Consider the following 15930-nt stretch of genomic DNA (forward strand, 5'->3'; position numbering starts at 1 on the left):
GGAATAAATTTCTTGTTTCAAAATCAAAGAGGCGTAATTTTGTGATTTCAACTTTTGTCAAGAAGAATACCAAATAACTATTTTTCAATTATTTTAAATAACTATTTAAAATAACTATTTTTCAAAATACATGAATGAGAGGGGGGCAATAGATTTATGACGGAAATTGCAAATAATTTATTTATTTATAATTTAATTATTGTAAATAGTTTATTAGACCACAATGCTTTTCCATTTACCTAATTAAAAAAAAAAACCGCAACACATATATAAAAAAAAACACAAATATAAAAAAAGAAAGAAATTAAGAAAAAAAAATCGTTGTTTGCTGTTATTTTTTGATTGTCTTTTCCTTTATACATTGCCTTTAATTCAATTTTTTCCCGTTGATAAAGGACATGGAGTCGAAAAATTCCGATTTTTGTTATTTAAAATATTAGTTGTTGTGTTTTTTTTTCACTGTTTTATTAAAGTTTTACCTGTTTTTCTCTCTTAAATTCTGTAAAGAGAAATACCCCAACCCCCTACCCCAAATCGGCGTCCCTGAGTTGGAGGATTATCTCGTAGGTAATTTTCCGCGATAGAACAACTTTCTCTTCTTTTTTTCTGAACTCAAACAATTTTTCAAGCCTGTACAAATGCGTTGTTTACCCACCTATAGTTGAGGGGCTAAAGGAGAAAAATAAAATCGGAAAAAAGTTTGATACTAATTAATTTAAAAAACTATTTCTACAAAATAAGTTTTTCAAAAAAATGTAAAGATCTCCATTAAACCAAAAATGAACAAAAATAGAATCAAATAACCTACCAAGTGTACAACTACCTCAAATCAGTATCGATAAATAAATGAAACCCAAAACAAACAGAAATTAAAATACATAACGGAGGCAAACTTAAAACAAGTAAAAATTAATATGGGGGTTTAGATTCGGGTTCTAAACCCCAAGACTTCGGAAAGATATAATATAATTTGTACTGAAGAAAATTCAAATGAATTTACTGAAAAAAATGTGCATTGTAAGTTTAATATACATATGCTGACATTTATTCCTTAAAATCTTATTCCATTTTTAATTTCTTAAAGTTATAAAATTGAAAACATCTAAAACAATTTTTTTCAGTAAAGTACAAATTATATATAAAGTACACGCCTATTAGGCTCAGGTTTGACTTGTTCGCCGCCTGGAAGTCCGAGAAAATTCAGTTCCAGATTTTTTATATAAATTCAGTAGACATTGGCCGTCAGGCGACAACCTAAAATCAATCCAATCTTTCATCCCTTAATTCTATGACTATCTACCTTAGTTCTGTCCTAGGAGAGACCAATGGATAGATGATGGATAGACTTATCTATCAACAAATGAAATAACATAATTTTAATACAATCCTAAAAAGGGTTTATCTCAGATTTGCCTCTCAATTACTCGGACTATCTGTCTTTGCTTTTTCTACAATTAGCCATGTCTTGATGTCTACTGCAAAATACTTGATTTTCAATTCATTGAGAGGGGGGTTACTTGCCCTCCAATCACTTTCTACTATTTAAAAGGGCACTAGCCCTTTCAATTTCCGATCGAATGAGTCCTTTTTGAAGTTTCTACGACAACGCTTTCTATATAAACCTTATATGCCCCAAGGGCTTAACTTACAACCCTTGCCCTGAGGGGTGTGGGGGTTATCACCAAAGACCCAATTTCCAAAACTTTCAACTGCATTGAACAAAATAGACATATCAAAATTTTGATTGCATATGTTTGGAGAAATGGGAGCGGGAGAGGGGGGTTAGTTGCCCTCCAATCACTTTCGACTATTAAAAAGGGCACTAGCCCTTTCAATGTCCAATACAATGAGTCTTTTTTGAAGTTTCTACGACAACACTTTCTATAAAAATATTATATGCCCCCAGGGCATAACTAACAGCCCTTGCCCTGAGGGGAGGGGGGGTTCTCATCCTTAAGACCTAATTTCCAAAACTTTCAACTGCGTTGACCAAATTTGATTTCTCAAAATTTTTATTGCATGTGTTTGGGGAAATGGTGGGCATGAGAGGGAAGTTAATTGCCCTCCAATCACTTTCAACCATTAAAAAGGGCACTAGCCATTTAAATTTCCAATTGAATGAGCCCCTTTTGAAGTTTTTGCGACAACACTTTCTATACAAACCTTATATACCACCAGGGCTTAACTTACATTCCTCGCCCTGAGGACTGTGGGGAATTTGTCATCCTCAATGACCTAACTTCCAGAACTTTCAACTACATTGAACAGAATGGCTATCCCAAATTTTGATTGGATGTGTTTTGGGAAATGGTGGGCCTGAGAGGGGGGGGGGTTTAGTTGCCCTCCAATCACTTTCTACTATTAAAAAGGGCACTAGCCCTTTGCATTTCTACGACAATGCTTTCAATAAAAACCTCATACGGCCCCAGAGCATAAATTACAACCCTTGCCCTGAGGACTGTGGGAGGAGTGTCCTCCTCAAATACATAATTTCCAGATCTTTCAACTACACTGAGCAAAATGACTATCTCAAAATTTTGGTTGGATGTGTTTTGGGAAATGGTGGACTTGGAAGGGGTGTTACTTGCCTTCCAATCACTTTCGACTTTTAAAAGGGCAGTAGCCCTTTCAATTTTCAATTGAATGAGCCCTTTTCCAAGTTTCTACGACAACTCCTTTGATACGAAGTGCCCTGGTCTAAAACCAAAAAAAAAAAAAAATATATTGTGTCAACATCGTTTTTTACTTAGGCAGCGCTGCCTATGATGAACTAACTCTGACATCTAAACCCATTTGATTCACCCTAGTTATTGCCATAATGGGTTATAAAAGTATTCCATTTTTTTTTATTAAAAATTTTTTCATTTAAAAGAAATTAAAACGCGGATGAAAAATTATAAAAAAGAATTATGTTTGAGATGATTTCTTTTTTTGTCCTAGGGTAGTAACTTCTCAATTTCACTTAATTTCAGTTTTTTGTTCTTTTATTCTTTTCTAAATGTTCATTTATTCTTTTATAATATATATATATATATATATATATATATATATATATATATATATATATATATATATATATATATATATATATATATATAGAAATATATGGCGTTAGACAAAAAACCGAAGAACACAAAGAAATAAAAATAAATATATGACTATCTCAAGGTAAATTTTCAGTCAATGAAAAAAGCAGCGAAAAAACAAAGCAGGTATTTAAGTCAAGAATTCCGTCAAACCGCCCTCAGACTATTTTGTAGAATAGGAAGCAAGAAAAATTCATTAAAACTAAACAAATTAATGATATTATAGCAAATTAGTAATGTTACCACAAAATTCACGACTTAACAAAATTATACTTCATCAAGCAATCGGATATGGTGGCGCAATTGCAGGCAAGCACTAAAACTAATCCAAGTCAATGACATTACACAATAGGCTTTCTGATTTAAAGTCAGAGTATTATGCGTCACATTCATCATCTAGTCATCATCATATTTTATATGGTTGTTTTAAGGGATAGTAATCTCAATTTTTTAATTTTAATTCAAATTTTACAAATCAAAGTGGCGAAGGAGGATCATTGGGGTATATCTATTAGATTAAAGATACTATAGATACTTATAGTAAGTATCTATACATAAGAGATCTTAAGAAATACTTACGAGTGATGGATGTCGGGGAGGCAATGAATTGCGAGGCTACGATTTGTAAATCAGTCTTGGAATAATGTATGCCAAGATATTCATCTTTATAATTTTTTTTTAATTAACTACCATTTTATAACATAAATTCTTGCATGCACACACGGGGGGGGGGAGGGGGTAAAAGGATTATGATCGTTTAAAATAATTTGTACTATATTAAAAATAAACTTATTATTTACATATATTTATATTTATGGGTATCTTTTGCCCCCTAGTTAAATTAAAACTGAATTAATTCATGAGTTGGTCATCACCAGCCCTTAGCCCTCAGCTCTTAGGTATGCTCTCTGTTGAAAGAACTTACTTTAATGTGTTATAATAAATAACTTATACTACATATTTACAAAGAATAAGAAATTCAAAAATTATATATAGTTTATTTTAACAAACAGGAAACCAAAAACTAGCAAAAAGCCAAGCTGTCTAGACTTACATGACATATTTCAGAAAATCAAAACAAAGCATGCTCTTTTCTAAGGATTTTTTTTCGGATGAGTGGCAACCGTGCCACGTAAAAATGAACGTTTTCGTAACATTCTATCCATCTAAGCGCTTTTTTTTTACAAACAATATCAATAAATTTCAAACAATAGGCTGTACGAATAATGTGGTTCAATATCGCTCAGTAGGGCTATAATGAAAGAAAGGTTGAGATGGGTAGGGCACGTTGTGCGGATGAAGGATGACAGATTGCCGAAAATTGTTCTTTCCGGCCAACCGTCTAGGGCTAAACGGAAAGCAGGTCGTCCTCGTCTGGGGTGAGAGGATGTCATAAAAAAAGATTTAAAGGAAATGGGAACTTCCTGAGAGGGAGTAAAAAGGGAGGCTTTGAATAGATTGGGATGGAGGAGCGTGCGTAGCTGTGTTGACCTCAGGCGGCTTGGTGCTGCGGTGAATTGTTAGCAGTAGTAGAATCCGTACTTGTCATTAGCGGTATCAACTGCCATCGGAGCGTCAAATTCACTTAAACTTAGAAAAAAAAATGCTTCTTAATTCAAATTGCAGGTGAGTGTCATTCTTGAACTAACAAACTCTTGTCCAAATAAACGGACAAAAATGTTTACTAGAAAAAGGTAAAAAAGCCATATTTGACATTTTGTAATGCAACAAACAAATATGCTAAGAGAGAAAGTATGCTTAATTTCTTCAAAAAGATCAATTCTATAAAAGCATTTGAGTGGTAAGATACCTGACAAAGTGAAATTTATCACTTTGACTAGACCGGTCTAGTTCTATCATATTCTAGGTTTAGTAATTTACCTTAAACACCAGTAAAATTACCTTAAACATTTCTAGCAGATCTTCTTTCTTCATTTCGAGCCGCTCAAAAGGTTGACTCTCTTTAATAATTTCTTTCATGACACGTTCAATTTCTGGATATTCTGTATTTGACACTTGTCTCTCTGGTAGATGCATGTCGTAGTAAAAACCCTCATCAATTGGAGGACCATAACACAAATGCCCTCCATAGACCTAGGAACATAGTTAGTAAGAATTTATAATAAAAAAAATTACTATATGCGAGTTCCTATCTTCATAGTTACTGCCTCTGGAGACTGTGTTTCCACTATACACCAGTTAAAAATGATTTTCTTTTGGACCTCCTTAGTTTTTTTGTTGTTGTTCCGTTTTCTTTAATATAATTTTTAAGTATCTACATTTTGATATTTTTATATTGGCATTTATACGGAGGATAGTGTAAATTTTTTATATTGGAATTTACACAGAGGATAGTGAAATTTTTTATCTTGGCATTTACACGGAGGATAGTGTAAATTTTTTATATTGGCATTTACACATAGGATAGTGTAAATTTTTTATATTGGCAATTACAAGGAGGATAGTGTAAATTTTTTATATTGGTATTTCAATTCAATTTCAATTCAATTTATAACTGGGATTTATTTTACAATATACATAAAAACAAACAAACAAAATACCCCCAGAAGCAAGCTTGTGCGGGGGTAATCCCTTCTAAACGCATAAAAAATCATAATAACAAAATAAGATCCAAAATAATAACTCTTTTCATTTAATATGAATACAAATACAAGTTCTGCCCTCCAACACAAAAAATAGTAATAACATACTATACATATCCCCTTTAAACTTAACAAGTACCCCCCCCCCCCTTTTTAGACAATTCATTAAAAATAATAAATTACTAAACAATACGACCTCAATAAACTACGGAACAGCAGCAGGTCATCCACACATTTAAGTTCCACTGGTAAACTATTCCAAGCACTCGGACCGGCATGACGGATAGAAAAAATGATCTTGTCGCTTGCGGAATCGGTCTTCGAAATTCTTCCAAATTTCTAGTTCCATGCTCATGAACATCACCCCCACTCACAAACATTCCCTTAAAACAAACAGGAACACTACCATAAAGATACTTAAACATGAACTGTGTTTTATAAAATTTAAAAAGACCCGATACCGGTAGAATCTTCAGCGTCATAAACTCATTACGAACAGATGATCCTCTATTATCCTTACCAATCAAAAGCCTTATTGCCGAATTTTGTAGTACACGCAGGGGCAGAAGATGCGTTCCAAAAGTAGACGACCATACTGAAGAACAATATAATAGATATGGATGTACAATTGAAAAATACAATAATCTTAATATACTAGTTGGGAGAAAATTTTTCATTTTACGCATAATTCCAACATTACGTTCAAGTTTCATAGACACACAATCAATATGATCTACAAAACTTAAAGTTTCATCAATAATAATCCCCAAATATCTAACACTCCTCTTTCGTGGAATCATTGATGTACCATTACTTAAATTATTCACCCATGGGTAATAACTTGGAGATCTGCTATATATCAATAAACTAGACTTATTACAATTAAGTTTTAACCTATTACTTCTCATCCACCTTTCTATATTCTTAAAACCTTCTCGTAATTGCGACATCAATTCATTCTCAGTCCTACCACATACGGTTAATTTCGTGTCGTCAGCAAACATAACTAGGGCTTTACTAGGTTTAAGTGTCTCTAGAGGAGGTTTAATAATAGTATACAACCCATCAACTGCACTTGACAAATCATTTATATAAATAGAAAACAAAAGTGGGCCTAGGGGTGATCCCTGGGGAACTCCACAATTTATAAATCTACTGTCAGAACGTGCATCATTAACCTCCACAAACATTGATCTTGAATTTAAGAATGATTCTAACAACTTCAAAGCATTTCCCCTAATACCACAATTTTCTAACTTCATTAACAAAATATCATAAGATACAGTGTCGAACGCTTTCGCAATATCCAGAAAAATTGATGCAACTTTAAGGTTATTGTCTAATGCATCATTAACATATGTAGTCAAAAACAACATTGCATGCTCACTAGAATAACCTTTTCTGAAACCAAATTGATTTTGATAAAAAAACAAATTCTTTTCAAGATACTTTTCTAGCCTTATATATACTAGCTTCTCGAAAATTCTAGCAATAACTGGTAGCAGCGAAATGGGACGGTAATTACTTACACGGAGGATAGTGTAAATTTTTTATATTGGTATTTACACGGAGGATAGTGTAAATTTTTATTTTGGCATTTACACAGAGGATAGTGTAATTTTTATATAGTGGTATTTACAAGGGGGATAGTGTCAATTTTTTATATTGGCATTTACAGAGGGGATAATGTAATTTTTTTATTTTGGCATTTACACGGGGGATAGTGTAAATTTTTTATATTGGCATTTACAAGGAGGAGTGTAATTTTTTTATACTTGCATTTACACGGAGGATAGTGTAAATTTTTTATATTGGCATTTACACGGGGGATAGTGTAAATTTTTTATATTGGCATTTACACGGGGGATAGTGCAAATTTTTTATATTGGTATTTTACACGGAGGATAGTGTAAATTTTTATATTGGTATTTACGCGGAGGATAGTGCAAATTTTTTATCTTGGCATTTACACGGAGGATAGTGTACATTTTTTATCTTGGCATTTACACGGAGGATAGTATACATTTTTTATATTGGCATTTACACATAGGATAGTGTAAATTTTTTATATTGGCAATTACACGGAGGATAGTGTAAATTTTTTATATTGGCATTTACACGGAGGATAGTGTAAATTTTTTATTTTGGAATTTACAAAGAGGATAGTGTAATTTTTTTATAGTGGTATTTACACAGGGGATAGTGTAAATTTTTATTTTGGCATTTATACGGGGGATAGTGTAATTTTTTTATATTGGCATTTACAAAGGGGATAGTGAAATTTTTTATCTTGACATTTACACGGAGGATAGTGTAAATTTTTTATATTGGCATTTACACATAGGAAAGTGTAAATTTTTTATATTGGCAATTACAGGGAGGATAGCGTAAATTTTTTATATTGGCATTTACAGGGGGGATAGTGTAAATTTTTTATATTGGCATTTACACGGGGGATAGTGTAAATTTTTTATATTGGTATTTACACAGAGGATAGTGTAAATTCTTTATCTTGGTTTTTACACGGAGGATAGTGTAAATTTTTTATATTGGCATTTACACGGAGGATAGTGTAAACTTTTTATTTTGGTATTTACACAGGGGATAGTGTAAATTTTTTATATTGGTATTTACACGGGGGATAGCTTAAATTTTTTATATTGGTAATTAAACGGGGGATAGTGTAAATTTTTATTTTGGCATTTACAGGGAGGATAGTGTAAATTTTTAATATTGGTATTTAAACGGAGGATAGTGTAAATTTTTTATATTGGTATTTACACGGAGGATAGTGTAAATTTTTTATCTTGGCATTTACAAGGAGGATAGTGTAAATTTTTTATCTTGGCATTTACACGGAGGATAGTGTAATTTTTTTATATTGGCATTTACACGGAGGATAGTTTAAATTTTTATTTTTGCATTTACACGGAGGATAGTGTAAATTTTTTATATTGGCATTTACACGGGGGATAGTGGAAATTTTTATTTTGGCATTTACACGGAGGATAGTGTAAATTTTTTATATTGGCATTTACACGGAGGAGTGTAATTTTTTTATACTTGCATTTACACATAGGACAGTGTAAATTTTTTATATTGGCATTTACAAGGGGGATAGTGTAAATTTTTTATATTGGCATTTACACGGGGGATAGTGGAAATTTTTATTTTGGCATTTACACGGAGGATAGTGTAAATTTTTTATATTGGCATTTACACGGAGGATAGTGAAAATTTTTATTTTGGCATTTACACGGAGGATAGTGTAAATTTTTTATATTGGCTTTTACACGCAGGATAGTGTAAATTTTTTATATTGGCAATTACAAGGAGGATAGTGTAAATTTTTTATATTGGTATTTACACGGAGGATAGTGTAAATTTTTTATATTGGCATTTACAAGGAGGATAATGAAAATTTTTATACTGGCATTTGCACGGAGGATAGTGTAAATTCTTTATATTGGCTTTTACACATAGGATAGTGTAAATTTTTTATATTGGCATTTACAGGGAGGATAGGGTAAATTTTTTATATTGGCATTTACAGGGAGGATAGGGTATTCTTTTCATACGTGCATTTACAAGGAGGATAGCGCAAATTTTTCATTCTTGTATTTACACGGAGGACAGCGTAATTTTTATATAGTGACATCTACACGGAGGATAGTGGAAATTTTTATTTTGATGTTTACACGGAGGATAGTGTAATTTTTTTATATTGGATTTTACACGAGGGATAGTGTAAATTTTTCAGGTTTTTCTACTCATTAAACAAATCCTTAACCAACAGAAAAGGGGATAAAACTAGTCATTTTCATTGCTCCTCTTGGCAACCTGATTTTTTTTTTTATAAGGAAGGTCTACACACAAAAAACATGATTAAGTAGCACATTAAATACATATAAAAGTTAACTTTTTCTGGATTTTTCAAAATTATGATGTTAGCATGACAGTATCCCATTTTCGTTGGCGTTTATGATTTTTCCCGACTTTGTGTGATATATTTATGTTTATGTAAGTTTCCCTTAGACGTGTTCAAACAATCAGTTTTTACTTTCCTGTCTTTGGTACTTCAATATTATTTATTAACACAGGGAAGACCTATGTTTATTAAAACCCTGTTTTCACAAAAATATAAATTTAAGTATAGAAATAACAATCAATTAAACTCAACTTAATAAAATTAATTAGTTGTAGATTATAATTAAATAGTTTTTTAATACATTTTAAATAATCCCTGTGAAATTTTAGTTACGGGAAAATCAAAACCAATTATCATAATCAAGAAAATCTTCACAAGTAATTCTGGTGTATGACACTTATTAATGACGACAATTTTCCTGCGATTTTTCGTCGGTATTCCTGATTTTTGGCGACATATATGATCATAAGTTTCCCTAAATCTATTCGCACAATTAAATTTCAATTTCATTGGCTTTGATACTTTAATATCATAGGCAGCACGATAGCGCTGCCTAAGTAAAGAACGATGTGGGCACAATGTATTTTTTTTTATCCATACCCGAGCACTTCGTATCGAAGGAGCTGTCATAGAAACTTCGAAAAGGGCTCATTCAATTGGAAATTGGAGTGGCTAGTGCCCTTTTAATAGTCGAAAGTGATTGGAGGGCAACTAGCCCCCCCACGTCCATCATTCCCCAAAACACATCCAATCAAAATTTTGAGATAGCCATTTTGTTCAGCGTAGTTGATTTCCAGATAGAAAATGGTTTTGAGGACACTCTCCCAAAACCCTCGGAGAAAGGGTTTTAAGTTATGCCCTGAGGGCATATAAGAAAGATGTTGGCACAATGTATCATTATTATTTTTTTCCTTTAGAGCAGGGCACTTTGTATCGAAGAAGTTGTAATAGAAACTTCGAAAAGGGCTCCTTCAGTTGGAAATTGGGGTGGCTTGTACCTTTTTTAATAGTTGAAAGTGATTGTAAGGCAACTAACACCCCTTCCACGCCCACCATTTCCCGAAACACATCCAATTAAAATTTTGAGATAGCCAGTTTGTTCAGCGTAGTTGGTTTCCAGATAGAAATTTTGTTTTTGAGGAGGACACTCCCCCAGAGCCTTCAAGGCAAGGGTTGTAAGTTATGCCCTGGGGGCATATAAGATTTTTATAGAAGGCGAAACTTCAAAAAAGGTTCATTCGAATGGAAATTCAAAGGGCTAGTGTCCTTTTTAATATTCGAAAGTGATTGGAGGGGAACTGCCCCTCCCCTACGCCCATTATTCCCCCAAACACATGCAATCAAAATTTTGAGATAGCAATTTTGTTCAGCGTAGTTGGTTTCCAGATATAAAATATATTTTTGAAGATGACACTCCCCCAAGACCCTCGGGGCAAGGGTCTTAAGTTATGCCCTGAGGACATATAAGATTTTAATAAAACGCGTTGTCGTAGAAACTTCAAAAAGGGCTCATTCGATTGGAAATTGAAATGGCTAGTGCCCTTTTTAATAGTCGAAAATAATTGAAAGGCAACTAACACCCTTCCACAACCACCATTTCCCCAAACACATCCGATAAAATTTTTAGATAGTCAATTTGTCCCACGACGTTCAAAGTTCAGGAAAATATACCTTTGAGCAGGACACTCCCCCCATAGTCTCCAGGGCAAGGGTTATAAGTTATGCCCTGGGGGCATATAAGGTTTTTATTCAATTTTTTTCTAGAAACTTGAAAAAACGCTCATTGATTCCAACCTGGTTCTTATTTAGTTTCTGTTCTGTCGTTGACAAGTAAATAAAAGAAAGTTCGACCTTAGCTGGTTTCATTTTTCTTCATTTCTTTTTTGTTTAGCAATAACGACGACTCTGTAGAATTTCTTGTCGAAATATATATATATGTATTCTTCACCATGATTCATCACCGGTAGACAAAATTCTCGTTTTTCACCTTTTTTGATTTTATTTTCCCTTTTATCAGTTCCTCTTCTCTCTGAGTTTCATTTGTTTTGTATACTCGGGGCGGTCTTAGAGAATATTTATATCATGCTTATGGAGAGCATTGGACCAATATTGTTTTAGATTTTTTAAATTGTGTTAAAAAACATGCAAATCTTATTTGTCAGTTCAATTTCTTAGAAACGTGCAAAAGACATCGAATTCTTCCACATTCTTTACGTTTCAACCTACATTTAGGCACGCAATCTGACGGTCTGTTTAGTCAGAGAATGCGTTTCAAAACTTTAACACATATCTTAAAAGACCATAGATCCAAAAGATACGTCCTTTGTAATTTATTCCCTGGGGGCATATAAGGTGTTTACAGAAAGCGTTGTCGTTTCAAAAAGGGCTCGTTCGATTGGAAATCGAAAGGCCTAGTGCTCTTTTTATTAGCTGAAAGTGGTTGGAAGGCTTGGAAAATGATTGAAATTTGCAGTTTGCTGAAATAATACAAATAAATGTTTATTGTCAGTTTAATATATATACACTGATATTTAGTAATCAAAATGTTAATATCATTTGATTTATTAAAGTTATAAAAGTAAAAACATTGATATTTTGTCAGTAGTGAAAAATGTGCAAATTTTGTTCTGGCCTTGGGAAGGCATAGGGATTTGCGCCCAAATTATGTTAATTTCTGCTCATTTTGAGGTTGACTCGGTTATTTACTGTAATTTCTGTTCGTTTTGTGTTTCATTTATTTATCGATGCTGATTTGTGGTAGTTTCACATTTGGTAGACTATTTGATTTTATTTTTGCTCATTTTTTGTTTGATGGAGTTGTTTACTTTTCTTTCAGAAACTTATTTTGTGGAAATTTTTTTTTTTAATTAATATTTATTAATACAGGGGAAACCCTATATTCGTAAAAAAACCAATTTTTAAATATATGAAATTATTTATTAAAGTTAATTAAAATGAACTAATTGATGAAATTAGTTAATTATAAACTATTACTAAATAAATCCTTAATAGTTAAAACAATCCCTGTGAAACCATTAAAGAGATATCTAATAGCTTCACACACCTTACCAACCAATTGGAAATACTCGAATATAATGTATTTAAAAAATAACCGTAAATTGCATAGAATGGGTTGCGAGTGGTCAGGATAACTAAGTATATATGCTGAACAACAAATTTAGGTTGACCAGGAATTGCGATTTCTGCAGACAAAAATGACCCCTCTTTTCAGTAAAACTTGATTGACTCGCCTGCACAAAATTTTAAACCAGTTAAAGGGAGACAAATTGAGTCATACTATCATTTATAAGCTACACCGTCCATCATAAGTCCATCTGTTAAGCTGGACCGCAACACATAAAATCAAAATTTTGTCTGTAATCAACATACAGTAGCAACGATGTAGCCAACATAATTTAGTCTTAAAAAAGATACAGAGTTGGAAGAATGTTAAATATAACAAAACTATCATTTATAAGTAGTCCATCTGTTAAGCTGCACCGCGACATATAGAATCAAAACTTTCTGTTTGAAGGTTTACATTGAACGACTGTTCAAAATCAGCCAAGGATGAGGATTAACCTTATCAGAAAGTACTCAAGATAGGCCAAATTGAAATAGAAATTCAAAAAGGATTCCAGAGGCTAGGGGTGGTTGATACAAAAATCTACCAACAAGTGAAAAGAATAATTTTTATACAATTCTGAAAACGTTATGCTAGCTTTGCCTCTCAGAGAGACTTTCGGTCTTGGCTATGCTCTATTTAGCCATGGCTCTCAAGTTTTTATTCACTTTCACCATGTTAATTTTAGTTCAGAAAATTAACGAATTTAGTATTTTCTATACAAATAAAAAATACAAAAAAGGATTCTAGAGAATAGGGTCATCGATCCTTTCTATCATTTTCATTTTAAAGTTTTATTTTTGTCAGTTATTAATCAACATAAAGGAACTTCGTGGCAGATGTGGCGCCCCGAGATGTAGGTTCCACCAGGTGGCGGAAAGTGGGAACCCCTTGTAAATAATACGAAACGCCCACGTAAAAATATCCAAGTCCGTTATCACTTTCTGGGTTGAGAGAGGGATTAGAGGCTTCCTCCTATTATTGACTGTATTTTTTTTTCATGAAGGATTTTACAGTAGTAGTAGATACAAAAAGGATTCCAGAGCCTATGGTTGTCAATCCCCTTGCTATTTTCATATTATAACTTTATTTTTGTCTGTTATCAACATACAGTAGCAACGATGTAGCCAACATACTTTAGTCTTAAAAAAGGTACAGAGTTGGAAAAATATTAAATATAAAAAAAACATATCATAATTTGTCATGATCTATTGGTTCGGCACAAATACAAAATTGTGAAGAGAAAACAATAGTAAACGGCCATCAAAATTTTAAAATACAATTTAACCCAATTTTTTATTAAATGCCACTGCATAAACAATTGTTAAAAATTCTATCCCAGAGAAAAAAATTAGCTTTGTTTTTACATTCATGAATTTTTTTTAAAGATGTTTACATATTTTAACACGTAATACGTATCTAAATATCTTTAACGGTTGAGATGGCGTGGAAATGTTTAGAAGATTAAAAGAACAGATTGACAAAGATCGTCCTTTTCGTCCAACCATCTAGAGCTAAACGAACAGCATGTCATAACCGAAAATGGGCTAGAGCCAAATTACATCCAGGGCCATGCTCTATTTAGAGCCAAATGACAAGGAGGTTGTCCCCAAATGGGTTGAAAGAGATCGTAAGAAAGGATTCGAAAGAAATCGGAGTTTCTTGGAAAGGTGTTAAGAAACATTTTGAGTAGATTGGAATGGAGGAGGAGCGTGCACAGCTGTGTTGGTCTCAGGCGGTTGTGTGTTGCAGTGAGTCGTTAGTAGTATTTTCGTTTGCTAAGTAGAAGTATCCTTTGACTGTTAAAATAAAGATGATCTACATCTTGAACCTTTCGTTTCCAACTCAGAAAGCTTCTGAAAGGTGCCAATAAGTAGAAGAGGTTTTGACAAGGGAAAAAATTGCCATAAAAGTGGAGCAAAGAAACAATATGAGTGATTGCGAAGTTTAATCCCATACTGAAAAACATCTTTTAAGACATGAAGGGTCTGAGATATAATGATTCTGAATCATGTCGCCGAAATAAGAAAAAATGATTCCCAAGTTTGCCGAAACATTGCCGACTCAACCAAGAAAATAAAAGGAGTCTAATAGAAAATCCCTTTGCTGATATAGCCAAGAAAAAAAAGGAATTGTAATAAAAAATGTCCGACGGGATTGCATAACAATTAGAGGCGTTTCAGAAATTAGACTTTGAGCTATAATGGCGAGGACAGAGAAAATTAGTCTTAGTATCCCACTTCTCCCCAACTGTTGATTAGTTTTTTCAGGTGTGGCAGCAATGGGCCTTTGTGGTCCGAGTCTTGATTCAATTTACCGAGTCCACCAATAATATTAGCAATATTAGTAGATTTGACAGTTCAAATACGGTTGTAAAACTGCGTTTTTAATTAAATATTTTAAGTCAATAATCTGCGATAATTAAGTTTTAAGGGCAATGTAAAATTTCCGTCACTGTTGCCACATTAAACCGCGAAAATAAATAAGCAAAATAAATTAGTTAATTTAGCAACACTTTTCGCGCGTGAAAATCCAAAGTTCGACAGTATATTGTTTCGAAAGACAAAATCTTCAAACAAAAGCTATACTTTCTCAAGTTTTCGGCGCTATTTGTTTTTAGCTGTTTTTTCATTCTTTTTTTTTCAATTTATTGCCTGCCAGGGACGTAATTTGCCATGGGGTAGGACGGGCAACTACCCCTTCAGACCCAAGTTTGATTTTAACTAAAATCAATTACTTACGGGTATCAAGCCATGGTTTAATTGTAGGAAAAGCCAAGACCCAAGCCCCAGTGAGACCTCAGTTTGCCCCTCCCCTAGCTGAAATTTAGTTTCTGTAAAAGATCTTGTCAAAACTAAGAGAAGCCTGCATAATTGAAGTATCTAGAGAAATAGGTCAGTTTTCTTTAGTATATCTTCGCCTTTATGGTAATATATGGATCAAGTTTCAGTTTTCACTGTAATTTTCACTTCATTTGGGAAAATCAGATCAAAATACCCCCCCCCCAGGATTTTTAAAAAATTACACTACGGTTGCCTGCTACTACCAAACAATAAATAACCATATGGACATAATTTTCATTAAATTTGAATTACTGAATTTTAATTATGTCCAAGATATATATGGTTGTGTAACATTCCACATAACAAATTCAGAGTCAGAATACATTTTCACTGACCAAGTTACCTG

The 15930-nt window shown here is 33.0% G+C and overlaps 1 protein-coding gene across 4 annotated transcripts in view; it reads right to left on the reverse strand.

Moving 5' to 3' along the window:
• ThrRS (threonine--tRNA ligase) overlaps positions 1-15930 on the reverse strand; it is a 69790-nt gene that overhangs the window by 22150 nt on the left and 31710 nt on the right. For all 4 annotated transcript variants that reach the window (XM_089100894.1, XM_089100895.1, XM_089100892.1 and 1 more), the window contains one exon: positions 4989-5180. In XM_089100894.1, the coding sequence (XP_088957020.1) occupies positions 4989-5180 (192 nt within the window). The remainder of the gene's footprint in view (positions 1-4988; positions 5181-15930) is intronic.

The sequence above is a fragment of the Artemia sp. Qi Xiang Cuo genome, chromosome 15 (genome assembly GCF_049724085.1).
Source record: "Artemia sp. Qi Xiang Cuo chromosome 15, ASM4972408v1, whole genome shotgun sequence".
NCBI classification, from domain to species: Eukaryota; Metazoa; Arthropoda; class Branchiopoda; order Anostraca; family Artemiidae; genus Artemia; species Artemia sp. Qi Xiang Cuo.